Source organism: Hippoglossus stenolepis, chromosome 19 (assembly GCF_022539355.2).
Source record: "Hippoglossus stenolepis isolate QCI-W04-F060 chromosome 19, HSTE1.2, whole genome shotgun sequence".
Taxonomy (NCBI): domain Eukaryota; kingdom Metazoa; phylum Chordata; class Actinopteri; order Pleuronectiformes; family Pleuronectidae; genus Hippoglossus; species Hippoglossus stenolepis.
In genome coordinates, this window is record NC_061501.1 from 11,189,169 (window position 1) to 11,202,152 (window position 12,984).

Consider the following 12,984-nt stretch of genomic DNA (forward strand, 5'->3'; position numbering starts at 1 on the left):
AGCGTGAAGAAGAGATTTGGTGCGAGGATCTGAATACATTTTCTCTGTAGTGACTCAAGAATCCATGTACATATCACACCGCATTAACAAATAGACCCATACACTGCCAGCACTCATGCACACACAGGTGTTCTCCGCGAGCTATCCGGGAATGATCGAGTGATCCCTGTCCAGGGTTTTGATGTGGGTAGAAGGAAAAGAAAAGAATTTAGAGGAAACGAAAGCCAAGGGATGAGGAGAAGCTTGAGACTGCATGACAGAAGGAAGAAAGGAAAAGATCTGCGATAGATAATGTTTAAAGGAACTTAATGAACATCAGAGGAATATGTGACGTGATGGCACGGTAGTGACAACAGGGCTAACATCGGAAAGAAAAGGAAGGCTGGGATTTTCTCTCCTCCTCACTTCTCTTCTCTTCTCATATTTCTTTGTGCTTTTGGGAGTGAGGGCAATAAGAGGGAGCACTGTCAAGGTTTTATGTGGCCTTTTGAAAACAGAACAAGCCCTCTCCAGAACAATATATCCAGCTTCAGAACCACTCTGACAACAGGGCACTCATTTTTCCTTCTTCCCAGGTCCTGCCTGTAAAACACCCTGTTTGAAATCCACTCTTTTCATTGTTTAGTCTAGTGGACATCCCTTAGATCATCCTCATGAGTAGCCGTCCCCCTATCCCCTTCATGTTCCGAGTCGCCCCCGCGCCCCGCCCCACAGCGGCTCAGCACTAGCCACCCATCATTAATCGGACTCTTTCTGGTGTTGTTAAGACCTGACAGCGAGCATGTTATGGCAGAATTAGAGGATGAATGTCCATTGTACAGTTGAGCAAACAAAAGCAAGCGGTGTGGTTTACGGTCCACCCACCCCAGCGTCATCTCGAGTTCTAAGAAGAAACTGGAAATGGTTGTAAAACGATTCTGGAGTTTGTGTAAATCAGTAGTGGAGTGGTACTCGGTAAAAGTGCGGAGGTGTGTCCGGCCAAATATTGTTTCTGTAAATGATGCAATGCTCTACTCTTTAGCCATAACAAAGACTGTTTTTACATAAAAACTGTTAAATGTCTTCAGCCTGTATTAATAAACATAATTATTGTGTTTGTTCGCTTGCAAAGACAGAGAGGTAACACCGATTTGAGATTGAAGATAGAACTCAGGAGAGGACAGACAAAGAGGAGGGGAGATTCTAAAGAGAGAGAGAAAATTGTGGATGGGACCCAGTTTGGCCTTTTCCAAGATTCATGCTTTAGTTATACTATACTTCAAATGGTGCAAACTTCTGGGAAAGCCCATAAAACACCGACCTGTGCTGTTCTGTGGCGAGTGAAAAGTATTTTTATTTTACCTGCCTTTGGCAGACAGACCTAAAAGTTACTCTTGGACCCTCGCTGCAGCAGCTCCTGCTTCCTGTTCCATTGGATGATTTAGATAATGACGCAGGATCAAAGCAAAGATGGGAGGCTGCCGCTGATGCCCTTGGCCTGTACTTAAGATTAGAGAAGGGTTTGATTAGTCCAGCTGGACCGTACAGAGCTACAGAAAGCCCTGGGAATTTGTATCTGCTCGCTAAAGAGGTAAATATAACACTACTCTAGAGAATGGGTCACTGGGTTAAACCTTACGCTGGTGTCTGTGCTTTCATCTGGCCTCCAGCAGAGCAGAGGCAGGATCTGATCAGATAATGTCAAGAGAACAAGCAAACTAGGGTAACATTCCCCTTTCTTCTGCTACTAGGAAGATTCAGAGTAGGAGGAGAGAAAGAGATCCAAGTATGCGAGATTGAATGATGTGCTGGTGTTCTTTAGCTCATTTGGACCTCCCTGATGTCTTTGATGGCTGCTCAGGGACAGAGGGTGAAGTGATGGAGATCGAAGGATTGTCCCCTGTGATCTCTGGTTCCTTTTCCCACCAAACATTTCCTTTCCTCTCCTTCCGCCCTTACGCTCTCATATCCCTTTTCTTCTCTATTTTTCACATTGTCTCATCAGCCTCTCATTCCCAAAAATGTCTTCATTTCTTCCCAAGAACCAAGAAGTCCAGTAGCGAGAGCTGACACAAGGGTCTGATTTGTCAGGGTCAGTGTGATCCAACGATCCATCAGATCCATCAGGCCCATGTTGTGGACTCCTGTGGGACTAGGCCTTTGTTTTGCTAAGCCGCTGATGGAGGCAAACCCTCTGTTGGGGAAGCCATTAAGGGCGCAGCAGGCCCAGAAAAATGAGCTGCCCTTGTCACTCCACATCAGGAGCTCGGCCACGGTCGCGGATCCTCCTCAGACGCCGTCACATTTGACCACTGTTTGTCCAAGCCTTTGAACTAGGGACAACTAGATAGATGGATGAATGAGTCCATGTGTGAAGAGGCCATGGGGGCGCTACAGTTTTGGATTGGTGGTGAGTGCTGGATTGTTATCTAAAGTTGGGGTGAGGAAAGATGATAAGTGAAGAGGAGGTGATGAAGGTGACTTGTCCCATAGCGAAGCCAAAGAGCTGCTGGTGTGGGCATGTTGCCAGTGCGAGAGAAGTATTGAAGTGTTATTGTCTTTAATTATTTCACATTATGATGGTTACAAGGTAAAAGAAGCACAGTGCTATTTTTGTTTCAAGGTATTTACCTAGAATATGTGCTTGTAGATGTTAACATTGTCAAAACAAAGCATTGAATGTTCTCCCAAACAATCCTGTGTTTTGGTGTTGGAGCAGCATTATTGGGCCAATGGAGTTTACAGATGTGAATGAGGCTTTGTTTTAAATTTTCATCCTTTCTTGTGTATAAATGCAATATTGTGAATAACTGTTAAAATATGTGCTGTTAAGTTTAAATGGCTGGCCTGTCTCTCCTTTGGATTGGCTGTTCAGAATAGCTATAAACACTTTTGGTGCAGAAGTGGTTGGACAACACATTGAGAAAGGAAATGCATGTTCCTTTCTAGCTTCAGATGTGGGGGAGCTTTTCGTGGCCAACAAACCATTTTTCTCTGTTAAAAACTTAAATTTCCAAATCCTCTGGCCGTCCGTCCCTCTCCCATTCCTTAATGACTCAGTTCAGAGCTTTCTCTTTGCACTTTGTCTCTAAAGTTTCATACTCTCTCTTTGTTCCGTGACAGCGATGGACCACCTCCACCTTGCATGTCACGGCCTCAGACTAAACATACTCCTCTGGTGTTGATGCATCAGTGTAGCGGTTGCCTCTAACGTTGCCAACTTATCTCATTAGAAAAATAATGATTTCACTGCCTGCCATTCCCACAGATAGGCCCACTATTTGTCTTAGGCTGCGCGTCCTTCGCTGAGCCGCCGAGCTTCAGGGATTGGCTGCCTCGGCCTTTATACCTGCCTGTCGTATATCAGCAGAACTGCCGCCGTCAAGCCCCTGATTTATGGCTGTTTATCTCCAGTCACCCCCACCACCCCCCCAACCTCCAACAGATGGGCTCAAGCTATTTACTTAGGGAGGGAAAAAAAGGTCCCAAACCGATTGAATAAATACAACAAACAAGAAGTAATCATGGGGAAGTTGGTTGTGATTGCAATTTATTGGTCACCGGAGGCAACGGGAGTTTGATGTGTCCCTGTTGTTTATCGGGTGTGACACTGATCATGTGTCTGAGATGAACCCGGCTGCGTTAAGTTTCCCCCTTATCTTAATTACTTTTTCTGCTTCGGTGTGTGTGGACAGCTCTGGTCAGTGTTGGGTGTCGTGATGGTACCGAACATGGATTTGCAAAAAAAAACTGTTTTATCAAGAGTCCCCTTCATATGATTTATGTTTATTAACAGTACAATTGTGAAAACATTCCTTCAGCTGTCATGTTCTACTGGGCTGTCACCTTAAATCACTGCAAGTATAAGCCCCTAAATCTCGGAGGCTGTCAGATCTTCGCAGAGAAAAAAACACATTGCACCATAAATTGTCTGTTACAGACTTAGAGGGGCTTTAGTTGATTTCTGAGTCTCTGGAGAAAGGCCCTAAGTAATAACCCAACAGTATCAATTTTTCAAACCACTATTGTTGTTACAGATTTTTTTTGTACCTGTAAGTATCACAGAGCTTTTTTTTCCTCAATGTGATGGATATAAACCAGATTTTGACCCTTGCACCTGTGAGTCATGAATTACGCTTCCTGTCTTATGTTTCTCATAATCTGAAGTTAAACGCTTTGAAAATGATTTTGGGAGAAAGCGCACAGATAATAGTCTGTAACATCCTCCTCTGTACGTTGCATTCCACAGAGACACGTTGATACGCCGTGCAGTGGGATTTATATTTTGTCAGGATTAAAGTGTGATGAATGTTTCCTCTCGGTGCGTACAAGCTTAAAGCAGCAGACCATCATTCACATGGAGACGCTTCTCGTCTGTGTGTCTGAGAGCGTCAGGAAAACGTGTGCCAGTCAGATATTCTCACGAGGAGACCGGTCGATGTGTCACACAGTTGATATCTGTAATAAGATGAATGCACAGAGAGCGGTAGGTGGGCTTCATGATGAGGTGCAGCGAGCAGTCGTCACATCTCACTCATCTACTGAGCAGAGCCAATTACGCCTTATCTCAGCTCTGATTAACCAGTGATAGCACATAATGGATCCAGGCTCGTCTTAACCCCTGTAGATCCAGATGTGTAGAATTATAAAGTGGAGGTGTTGGCATTATTTTATTCAGCTTTTCTTATAGTCATGTACATTTATGAAGTTAAATCTGACTGTTTGTACTCGAAATGCTGTTGTCGGATAATAAAAATAATGTTTTTATTGAGGTTTTAGTTCAGAAAGATGGAAAACCAAATAATAACAATAATAAGCTTTCTTTGTATAGAACTTCTCATAATGAAATATTGTTTCATAAGAGGATAAAACCACAATAAAATTATATAATATTTTAAATATTAAAAAGTAAATAAAATACCCCTATTACAATAAGTAATAGGTGTCGCATGATGTTGGTAAATGAAACTACGACTAAATCTAACGATGATTGATTGCATTTTTTTATTCATTACAATCATGACAGATGAACATGTTTTGAAACGTGTGAACATGTTAATTGAATGCCAAAACATTATCGTTGCTAACAAACCAATTACAGGAATCTTGCTTTGCTGTGTTAGGATTTCTTTATGCTCAGATCCTAAATGAGAAATGTTAGGTTATGTAATATAATATCGAGCAGATTCATCCATCAGGCTGATGGTGTGTCTATGGGTAATTTCAGATACAGTATTTCAACGGTGGTCCCCCTTAATGATTAGCATGATGTGTAGAGGTCTGCACAGACCCACTGGTGTCAGCTCCTCCGGGACATAAAGTGTATTCCCCAGCTCCCCACTCAGCTCATAGTCAGCCCACACTGAGAGACAGAGACACATCTGGAGCCAATCGCTGCGATAGAGGAAGTGTCCTTGTCAGGATCAGACCTACAACCTGGTTAATATGAGACTGAGCAGCTCGGCTTGCCACACTTAAGCTAGAAGTGGTTCACAAGTGGTGTCTGGTTGTGACATTAATTGTGTGGATCAGCGCTCTCTGAATATGCAGTAAATAGGTGTCAAATAAAAGTTTTTCTAACAAACCCTTTTCCATTAATTAGACTTTATATTGACTTTAGCACACATAGCTTTTGGCCCAGTCCAGGCTACACCTCCTGACTCCCACACATGTTGCATTTATTATGATAGTAGACCTGACCCCCTCACATCCAGCAGCCCCTGTAGCTGGCACAGACAGACGGGCGATGAGCAGGAAGGAAATGACCTCATGTTTGGTCCGAGCTTGGCAAAACAAGCCAGGGAAACATTTTTAAGTTGCACAGAGTAAATTCATAGAAATATAGGAAGATAAAGTTATTTTTTAAGACGTGGAATTACATTGCAACAGATGAGTGGATATGAGGTAGATCTGGTGTGCCTGAGTGGCCTCATTTTGCACTGAAAGCTCAGGAGCTTAATTTCAGAATTAACAGTAAAACATTTACATGCACACAGCTTTATTTTCACTTACTGCTTGTTGGTGTGGGTTTGGGGCTGCACAGATTAAATCATAACGTGTGTGGTGTGTCAAAACCTCGAGGATTTCTAGGTTTCGGACCTGCTGCTGTTAGTTTAGCTGTGGTCACAGGGAATACAGATGTCACTCACATTGACTTAGGAAAATGCAGAGCAGCCAAAACATAAAGTGGAAATGTTAACCCAATAACGCAAGATAAACAGTGAGAGGAGAGGAGCCAAAGACAACAGAGAGTGAAGGGAAAGTGTCCTGCTGGCATCAGGTTTCCCAGAGTAAGTGTTATTTGAAAAGCAGCTGAAGGGTGACACTCACTCTCCTCCCACCTCCGTCCTCCCTCTCTCCCTTCCTCCCCTCTCTCACTCGACCATCTGTTGTTCTCTCTCTTCTCAGGCTGCTCTAAGTGCCTTGAAACAGCTGTCGGAGCAGGGACTGGACCCGGTGGACGGCCCCATCAAGGTACGGTAGAACACGGATCTAACTCCACGCTCGTGCAATGTTTTACCAACCGGCCAATCAGGGTGAATCTGAGGATCCAAATGTGCGTGTGTGTGCGCGCACCAATCTGTCCCATTATAAATTATCAGTGGCCCATCATCTGCCCCCCCACCCACACACACGTCCCAACATTTCCGCTCGACATTTCTATTCCATAGGAGAGCAGCTGTAGGCGTATATATATTTACATGTGCCGTGCTCCCATCAGTGCTCAGTTCTTTGCATGATGGCTATCAACCACCGAGGCTTAGCTCTGACACAGAAGAGGGTTTTCTCCAACCTACCTCCTCCTCTCATCCCCCTTCTCCTCCAAGAGAAGCAAAGAGAGGAAAGGAAGGAAGGAAGGAAGGAAGGATGACACTGGAGAGTGAAGTAGGAAAGTAGGGACCCCGTGTAAGGAAATCACAGGGTATTTTCACATTAGGTGTGTCCTGGGAAACGTTCGGGCTCGGCTGTTCTCTCGCAGCCCAGCATCTCGTTTAGAGCGAAAGAGCAAAGGAACAAAGAGAGGAAAGAGCAGTTTAACAACTTCATTTACGTCAGAGGAGAGGGGCAAATATGACAGAGATCACACTTTCACCTGAGCAGTGAATCCCTTATTTCTCACGTTCATCCATACAGGCACGTTCTCATTTGAAAAACGCATCAGCTCTGCTACGGAGACGGCCGGTGTCCACTCTGCTCCAGAGTTTTAGAGTCACTAAAAGTTTCGAAACACTGCTATCCCCATTCTATTTTGAAACCCCCAACGGGCTGATTTGGTCCTTTCAGTCATGATATAGCCTTCGCTGATTGGTCAGGCTCCTATCACATAACCTCCTTCTGGAAGAAAGCAGCCAGTGTAGAACGCAACATAGATGATCACAAGTCTTACTGACCCTGTTGTCTGCGGTTGTGCCCAGTGGTCACGTGATATGTTTTCAGGCGTGTTAGTAAGGACGGAGATATAAACTTATACAGAGTCAAAATGCTTGTTTGGACAAAGATTTTTTTAGCGAAAACGCCATTTTAGCCTGAAAGACGGTAATTTACCGACGCCTTGCCTTTAGCCCATTCTTTGGTCACTCAGCCTCAGATTATTACAGTTATCAGTACGGAAAGTGGCTTTTTCTTTCTTTCAATTCAGCTACTTTTCTTGTGGCTGCACCCCCCCACACACACACACACTATCACTCCGTTTTGATAAAAGCATCCGCAGCTGATCAGGTAGTGTGAAACAGAGTGAGGTCAAGGGCTTGTTAAGTGTCTGGAGTCACGGCTGCCCCACTTTCGTTTTTTCTCTCCTCTAACTTTTGTTTTTACGAGAATCACCTATCTTGTTTGGAAAGAACTGGAACAAATTCCCCCGGAGCAGGACTGATTACTCACAACAATTCTCCAACGTACACAGGCCTTGGACGGAATCCGCCCCTAACGGAGTTTCATTTGTCTTTTTCAGACCAGTGAACCATGTGGGAGGGAGGACGGACATTAAACAGACTAACTCAGGCACCACCACTCAGGTCTGCAAGGATTCAAAGGCTGTCGTCTAGGAGCTGACATCCCCCTCTCCTTCTCCTCCTTTCGGCATACACAAACCTTCCAATCCCACCCCTACCTCCCCACCCTTCTCCCTGATCTCCCATAACCTGCAGCAACAACCTACACTCCACTACTCCCCGCTACCCCCCCCCCCACCACCCTTACCTCTCCACGTCTCCCCCTTTCCCCCCACGATCGCCACTGTATCCTGCAAAACCTGTCGCCATGCAATAGGGTGGATGTGCACCGAGAAATGACCGACTAAAACACCATTACCTGAGTCTATGTGAAGACAACGCTATCCTAACACGTTTATCGATGATTTCAGTCCAAATTTAGAGACGAAAAAAAAAGTGAAGAACTAAATAAATGAAATACAAACTAATGAGATAAATGCATGGTACTGTATGAAAATCCTGGGAAATCCAAAGTGATAGACACGTTTCCCTTTGGTTAAATGTCTGTTGGTATGGTTAAACAAATATGTACATCATGCCATTGAAATACAACCGAAACATTTTAGGGGAGAAACCAACTTGCGTACAGTAGCTTATTTTTTCGGGGGTATTATGTTTCGTTTCCTTTTTTTTTTTGTTATTTTTTTTTTGTTATTTTATTAATCTAACAATGCTTGAGTACTGTATTTAAAATTAACCAATGCCAGTGCTGTGAAAGTTGTAGTTGTTGTCTTCATATATAGTCACCCAGCTTACCTTGTATGCTGACATAAAAAAAGAGTTCATCTATCTATATGGATGTGTATGACTTGCAAGAGTATCATATTCCGAAAAATAACCAAGAAAACGTTTTTTCATGTGGACAAAACGGACAAAACTGGTGTTAGCAGTAATCAGTAGACGCGCTGACCGGCCCAGACGTTTAGTTCCTGAAGGGTCCGCCTGTCCTTTTTTAACATGACCCCCCCCCTCCCCCTCCCCCTCCACGCACACACTGGCATAGCATCACTGGAGCATCACCTGAACCAACGGCGGAGACCGAGGGGACACCACAGTTGTGCTTTTTAACTAGATAAAAGAAAAAAAAGAGGCCAGTGGCACCGACAGTGGCTCGTCTTTCGCGCACATTCTCTCAACGCCAGTAAACTTTTAAACGTAGAGTCCAAACTCCGGAGAGTTTTGTACGGCCTGCATGTCCTCCAGTGAACGGAAAAAAAAGAAGAAAAAGAAGTCCTCTCTATTCCAGTGATTTTGTGTCAGTGGATCTCCCCTCCTCTCTCCCTCCCTCTCCCCCTCCCACAGTTTTGTCGATCACATCTACACCCATTGTGTGTGTTGTATTGACCCACTGAGGCATCAACTGGGTGCTTTTAACGCCTGCATTCTGGAGTGCACCTCTGCAGCGGAGAGAGGGAGCCTGCGTCCGAGCCGCAGACTCCCCTCCCCTTGAAGAAGGCCACTGTATGAATCACTTTGTTCACTGACATTGAGGATGTGTCTTCTTCTTCGCTGTGAGTGCAATGTGTATTAAGGCTGTTTCTGTTATTGAAATGCAGTAAAAACACCTCAGTTCATGTGGAAAAACTGTTTTACGCCTCTTTCTTCTCCAAGCAAGTGTCAAAGCAAACATCTCTGTAAATAATTAACACCGTTTAATCTCGTCATAATCAGTCCTACTTATTTTTGCACTTATTCTAAAGACATAAGCTGAATTAAAGTATGAGAAAATGAGAAACCCTGTGACGACAGGAGCTGTAGCAAAGTGTTGGATATTAAATGCTGACGTGGTGTTAACTCCACCATCTGTAAAACATGAACTATTACTCAAAAGTCCACTTACGTGCTTTTTCCAGTATTTACAACCACATCAGACATCTGCAAAGTCTGGAAAATATCCGGATCCGATAATCCGGACATTTTCTGTCTGAAAAACGGCTTTAGTAAAACTGAGATTTTGTTCAAATGACCAAATGATAAATCTCAAATAATTCTTGATTACATTCACCTCAACACACAAGTCATATCTTGTGTTTTTGTGTTTGCGTTTTACCTCTTGGAAGCATATCTGACTGCATTCAGTCAACATAATAATAATAATAATATAAAAAGGATGAATGTTTGTGCTTTTAACAAACCAACAGTCTCCAAATCTCGTCACAACACATGATCATCTACTGCTTTATCTATATCTGTAGCAAATACTGTTTTCTTTATCTGATGACCTCTGATGATCCGAACACATCTGCCACCCCGGCTCACCACGGTGTTTCATCTCAGGAATATCTCACACTTCTTATGTCACAAATCTGTGGATGTTCTTTTTTTTTATTGCCTCAGCAAATTGTGGGAAAAAAACAATAACGCGTCTCACGATACTTTATCACTTTCCCACCGTGTGTGTGTGTGTGTGTGTGTGGCTCACAGCTCCAGGCCCATTGATTCCTACAGAAAACACAACACATACATTGATTTCATTTTCAAACATGGCTCAGTGATTTTCAGCAGAGTCGTTTCATGGAAGGTGGAGGAGGAAGTGCTGGGGACTATTGGACCATGGATTAACCCCCTCAGGTGACTTTACAACACTCGTAAATTTCCATTCCCTATATATGTCAAATTTTTCATCAAGATCCATAAGTTATTCTCTGTGAAATCAGTGAAAATGTCAAAAACGACCCATGTAGCAATGTTAAAGAAAGTGGGAAAACAATTCCTGAAACTGCATCTGTGTCCAGATCTGTGCCAAAATTTAATGGGTTCTCTCTTGGCCAATGTCCTAAGAAAATTGATTTAGTAGTTTCTGTGCAATCCTGCTGACATTCAAAGAGCAATAAAAACAAAACCTCCTTGACGAGTTGATAAATGGCACCACCAAGGTTTATTGTAATTGTCACCCAGTACAATGGTGCGGCTCATTGATTTGTGTTTTTGACAACAAAGACGGTCTGTGGCACAGAGGCATAAGACCCGGGCTGCACTACACAAAGTAGATATTATATAATAGAAGGGGATTTATTATGCACGTTCATCCACATTTTCATAGTTAAATGGCACAAAGTAACAGATCGCTGTCCGAGGACAAAGGTGCTTTTTCATCTTGTCCTTCGCTGTTTGATGAATGAATAGCTACATTATTTCTAATGGCATGTCATTCTGTTAATTTATACTGGAGACAAACCTCATGCTGTAATGATTGTCGTCACCTAGGGAAAGAAAAGCTCTCCCTTTTTTCTAAGCAGAGAAACTTAATCTTTAACTTTCAGCTGGTCTGATAGCTCAAGGGAGTGTGTGTATGTGCGTGTGTGTGTGTGTGCTCGCTCCTTATATCTGACATTTTTCTGTTGCATCACCTTTACTCGCTTCCTCCCTCCACTACCTGTGCCGTGCTCCGGCCTCTGCATCACCAAACCCAACCCCGCTCCCTCTCCCATTAGCGAGATGAATGAGCGAGCGGGTGCTCTAATTCGGCTCCGCTGACTAATGGACTCAGCTGGCAGCTACATCTGCTCGGCCCGCCGAGGAGGAGGAGCGCCAAGGCCGTTCACACGCATTAGCGGGAGATCTCTATTCCAGAAGCCTGTTCAGGTAGCGTGCGGGACCAGCTTGAGGCCACGTTACACCCAAGATGAATCGCCTCGCTCTGACCAGCCAATATGGGAATTGAACCTTACCGGCCCAAAATAGAACAAAATCAATGGGGCTGTGGAGCTCGTCGGTGCAAAGCAAAAGCAAATGCGGGGAGTCATCGATTTTTCCATCTGAATTATGTCCCATCAACCCTTGAACCCTTGAAGTCCTCTAAATTAGAGCTGTACTAACAGGAGGATAAAGGAGTGAGAGGAATCCGATAGATACTGATCAATGTCCAAGCATCGATGCGAGCCAAAAATCCTAATAGTTTTCTTTCTTTGATGAGTGAACAGGATATGTTTGGTGTTCTTTAGCAGAGCCACAAGAAGGCCTGTTTAATAGCAGTGTTTTTCCAGCTCTGTGGCGTTCTAACAGTAGCTGGAAGAGGCTGCAGTCGGTGCTGATTGCTTCTGTACACACAGGGATCCAAACTGTCAGTACAACTCTCCCTCATATTAGAACTAATCTCCCACTGAGCAACTTTATCCAGCCCTGATTAGTCATGGCAGAGGAGCTCTGCGTACCGAGGGGCTGAAGCTCTGACATCTCCGCGGCGGAGGCTGGCGAGGAGCTGATCGCAGCGAGCAGTCGTCTGGAGGATGGGTGTATTCACCGCCACTGTAATGGCTTTGTTCTGTGGAGAGACGAGTGTCTGCTGTCACCCTGATGCACGTGTGGAGGATCCCTTTAACTCCCTGTTCCATGTTTCTCTGTGTTACATCCAGCAGCTTGAGGATTATTTTACAGATACAAAGTTAGATCAGTGAATTAGTTCAGTTCCAACATTCAACAGATAAGAAATCTACTTTGTTCTTGTGAATAATTTCCTAGTGCTGTTAACTAATGGACATGTTCACTGTCGGATGAGTGTATTTTCTGTGTGGTCAGAGCTTCACCAGCTCCTGACAGCTTCTAATCTGTTTATGGTCTTATATAAATCTCAGTTTTTGGTATTAAAGGGAAATAATCTCCTGACATTCTCTGGAGAGGCTGTGTGTGAGAATCAAACGTCCAAGTGAGAGGCTCTGGACCTTCTCCGGGGTTTCTCCTGCCAGCCCCCCTTCAAAAACTCCAAATACTGTCTCAGTGTGAGAAGCACCAGGATTCACTGCAAGCGTGTTAATGACATTTTTTACTTTTCAAAACTGAAAAACAAAAAGAATACAAGTACCTCAGGATGAAAAAGTGGTGCCAACACGTGAAGACGCCAACATAGACAGGCAAGAGAGTTTTTGGGGATGAGAGCCGACGTCGATGTGCTGGAAACAAAAACGTGATCACCTCAGTGGAAATAATACGTCACCTCTTGCCTCTGTCTGCTGAGCCACCCCTTCTGAAAAAACTTTCTGTGTAAATGGGGCAACTTGGACACTCCACGAAATGT

The 12,984-nt window shown here is 44.0% G+C and overlaps 1 protein-coding gene across 2 annotated transcripts in view; it reads left to right on the plus strand.

Annotated features, from left to right (window-relative positions):
* stau2 (staufen double-stranded RNA binding protein 2) overlaps positions 1–9,554 on the plus strand; it is an 81,611-nt gene extending 72,057 nt beyond the window's left edge. For both annotated transcript variants that reach the window (XM_035143200.2, XM_035143199.2), the window contains exons 14-15: positions 6,388–6,453; positions 7,931–9,554. In XM_035143200.2, coding sequence (XP_034999091.1) covers positions 6,388–6,453; positions 7,931–7,966 — 102 coding nt within the window. In that variant the 3' untranslated portion in view covers positions 7,967–9,554. The remainder of the gene's footprint in view (positions 1–6,387; positions 6,454–7,930) is intronic.
* Positions 9,555–12,984: the final 3,430 nt, after the last annotated feature.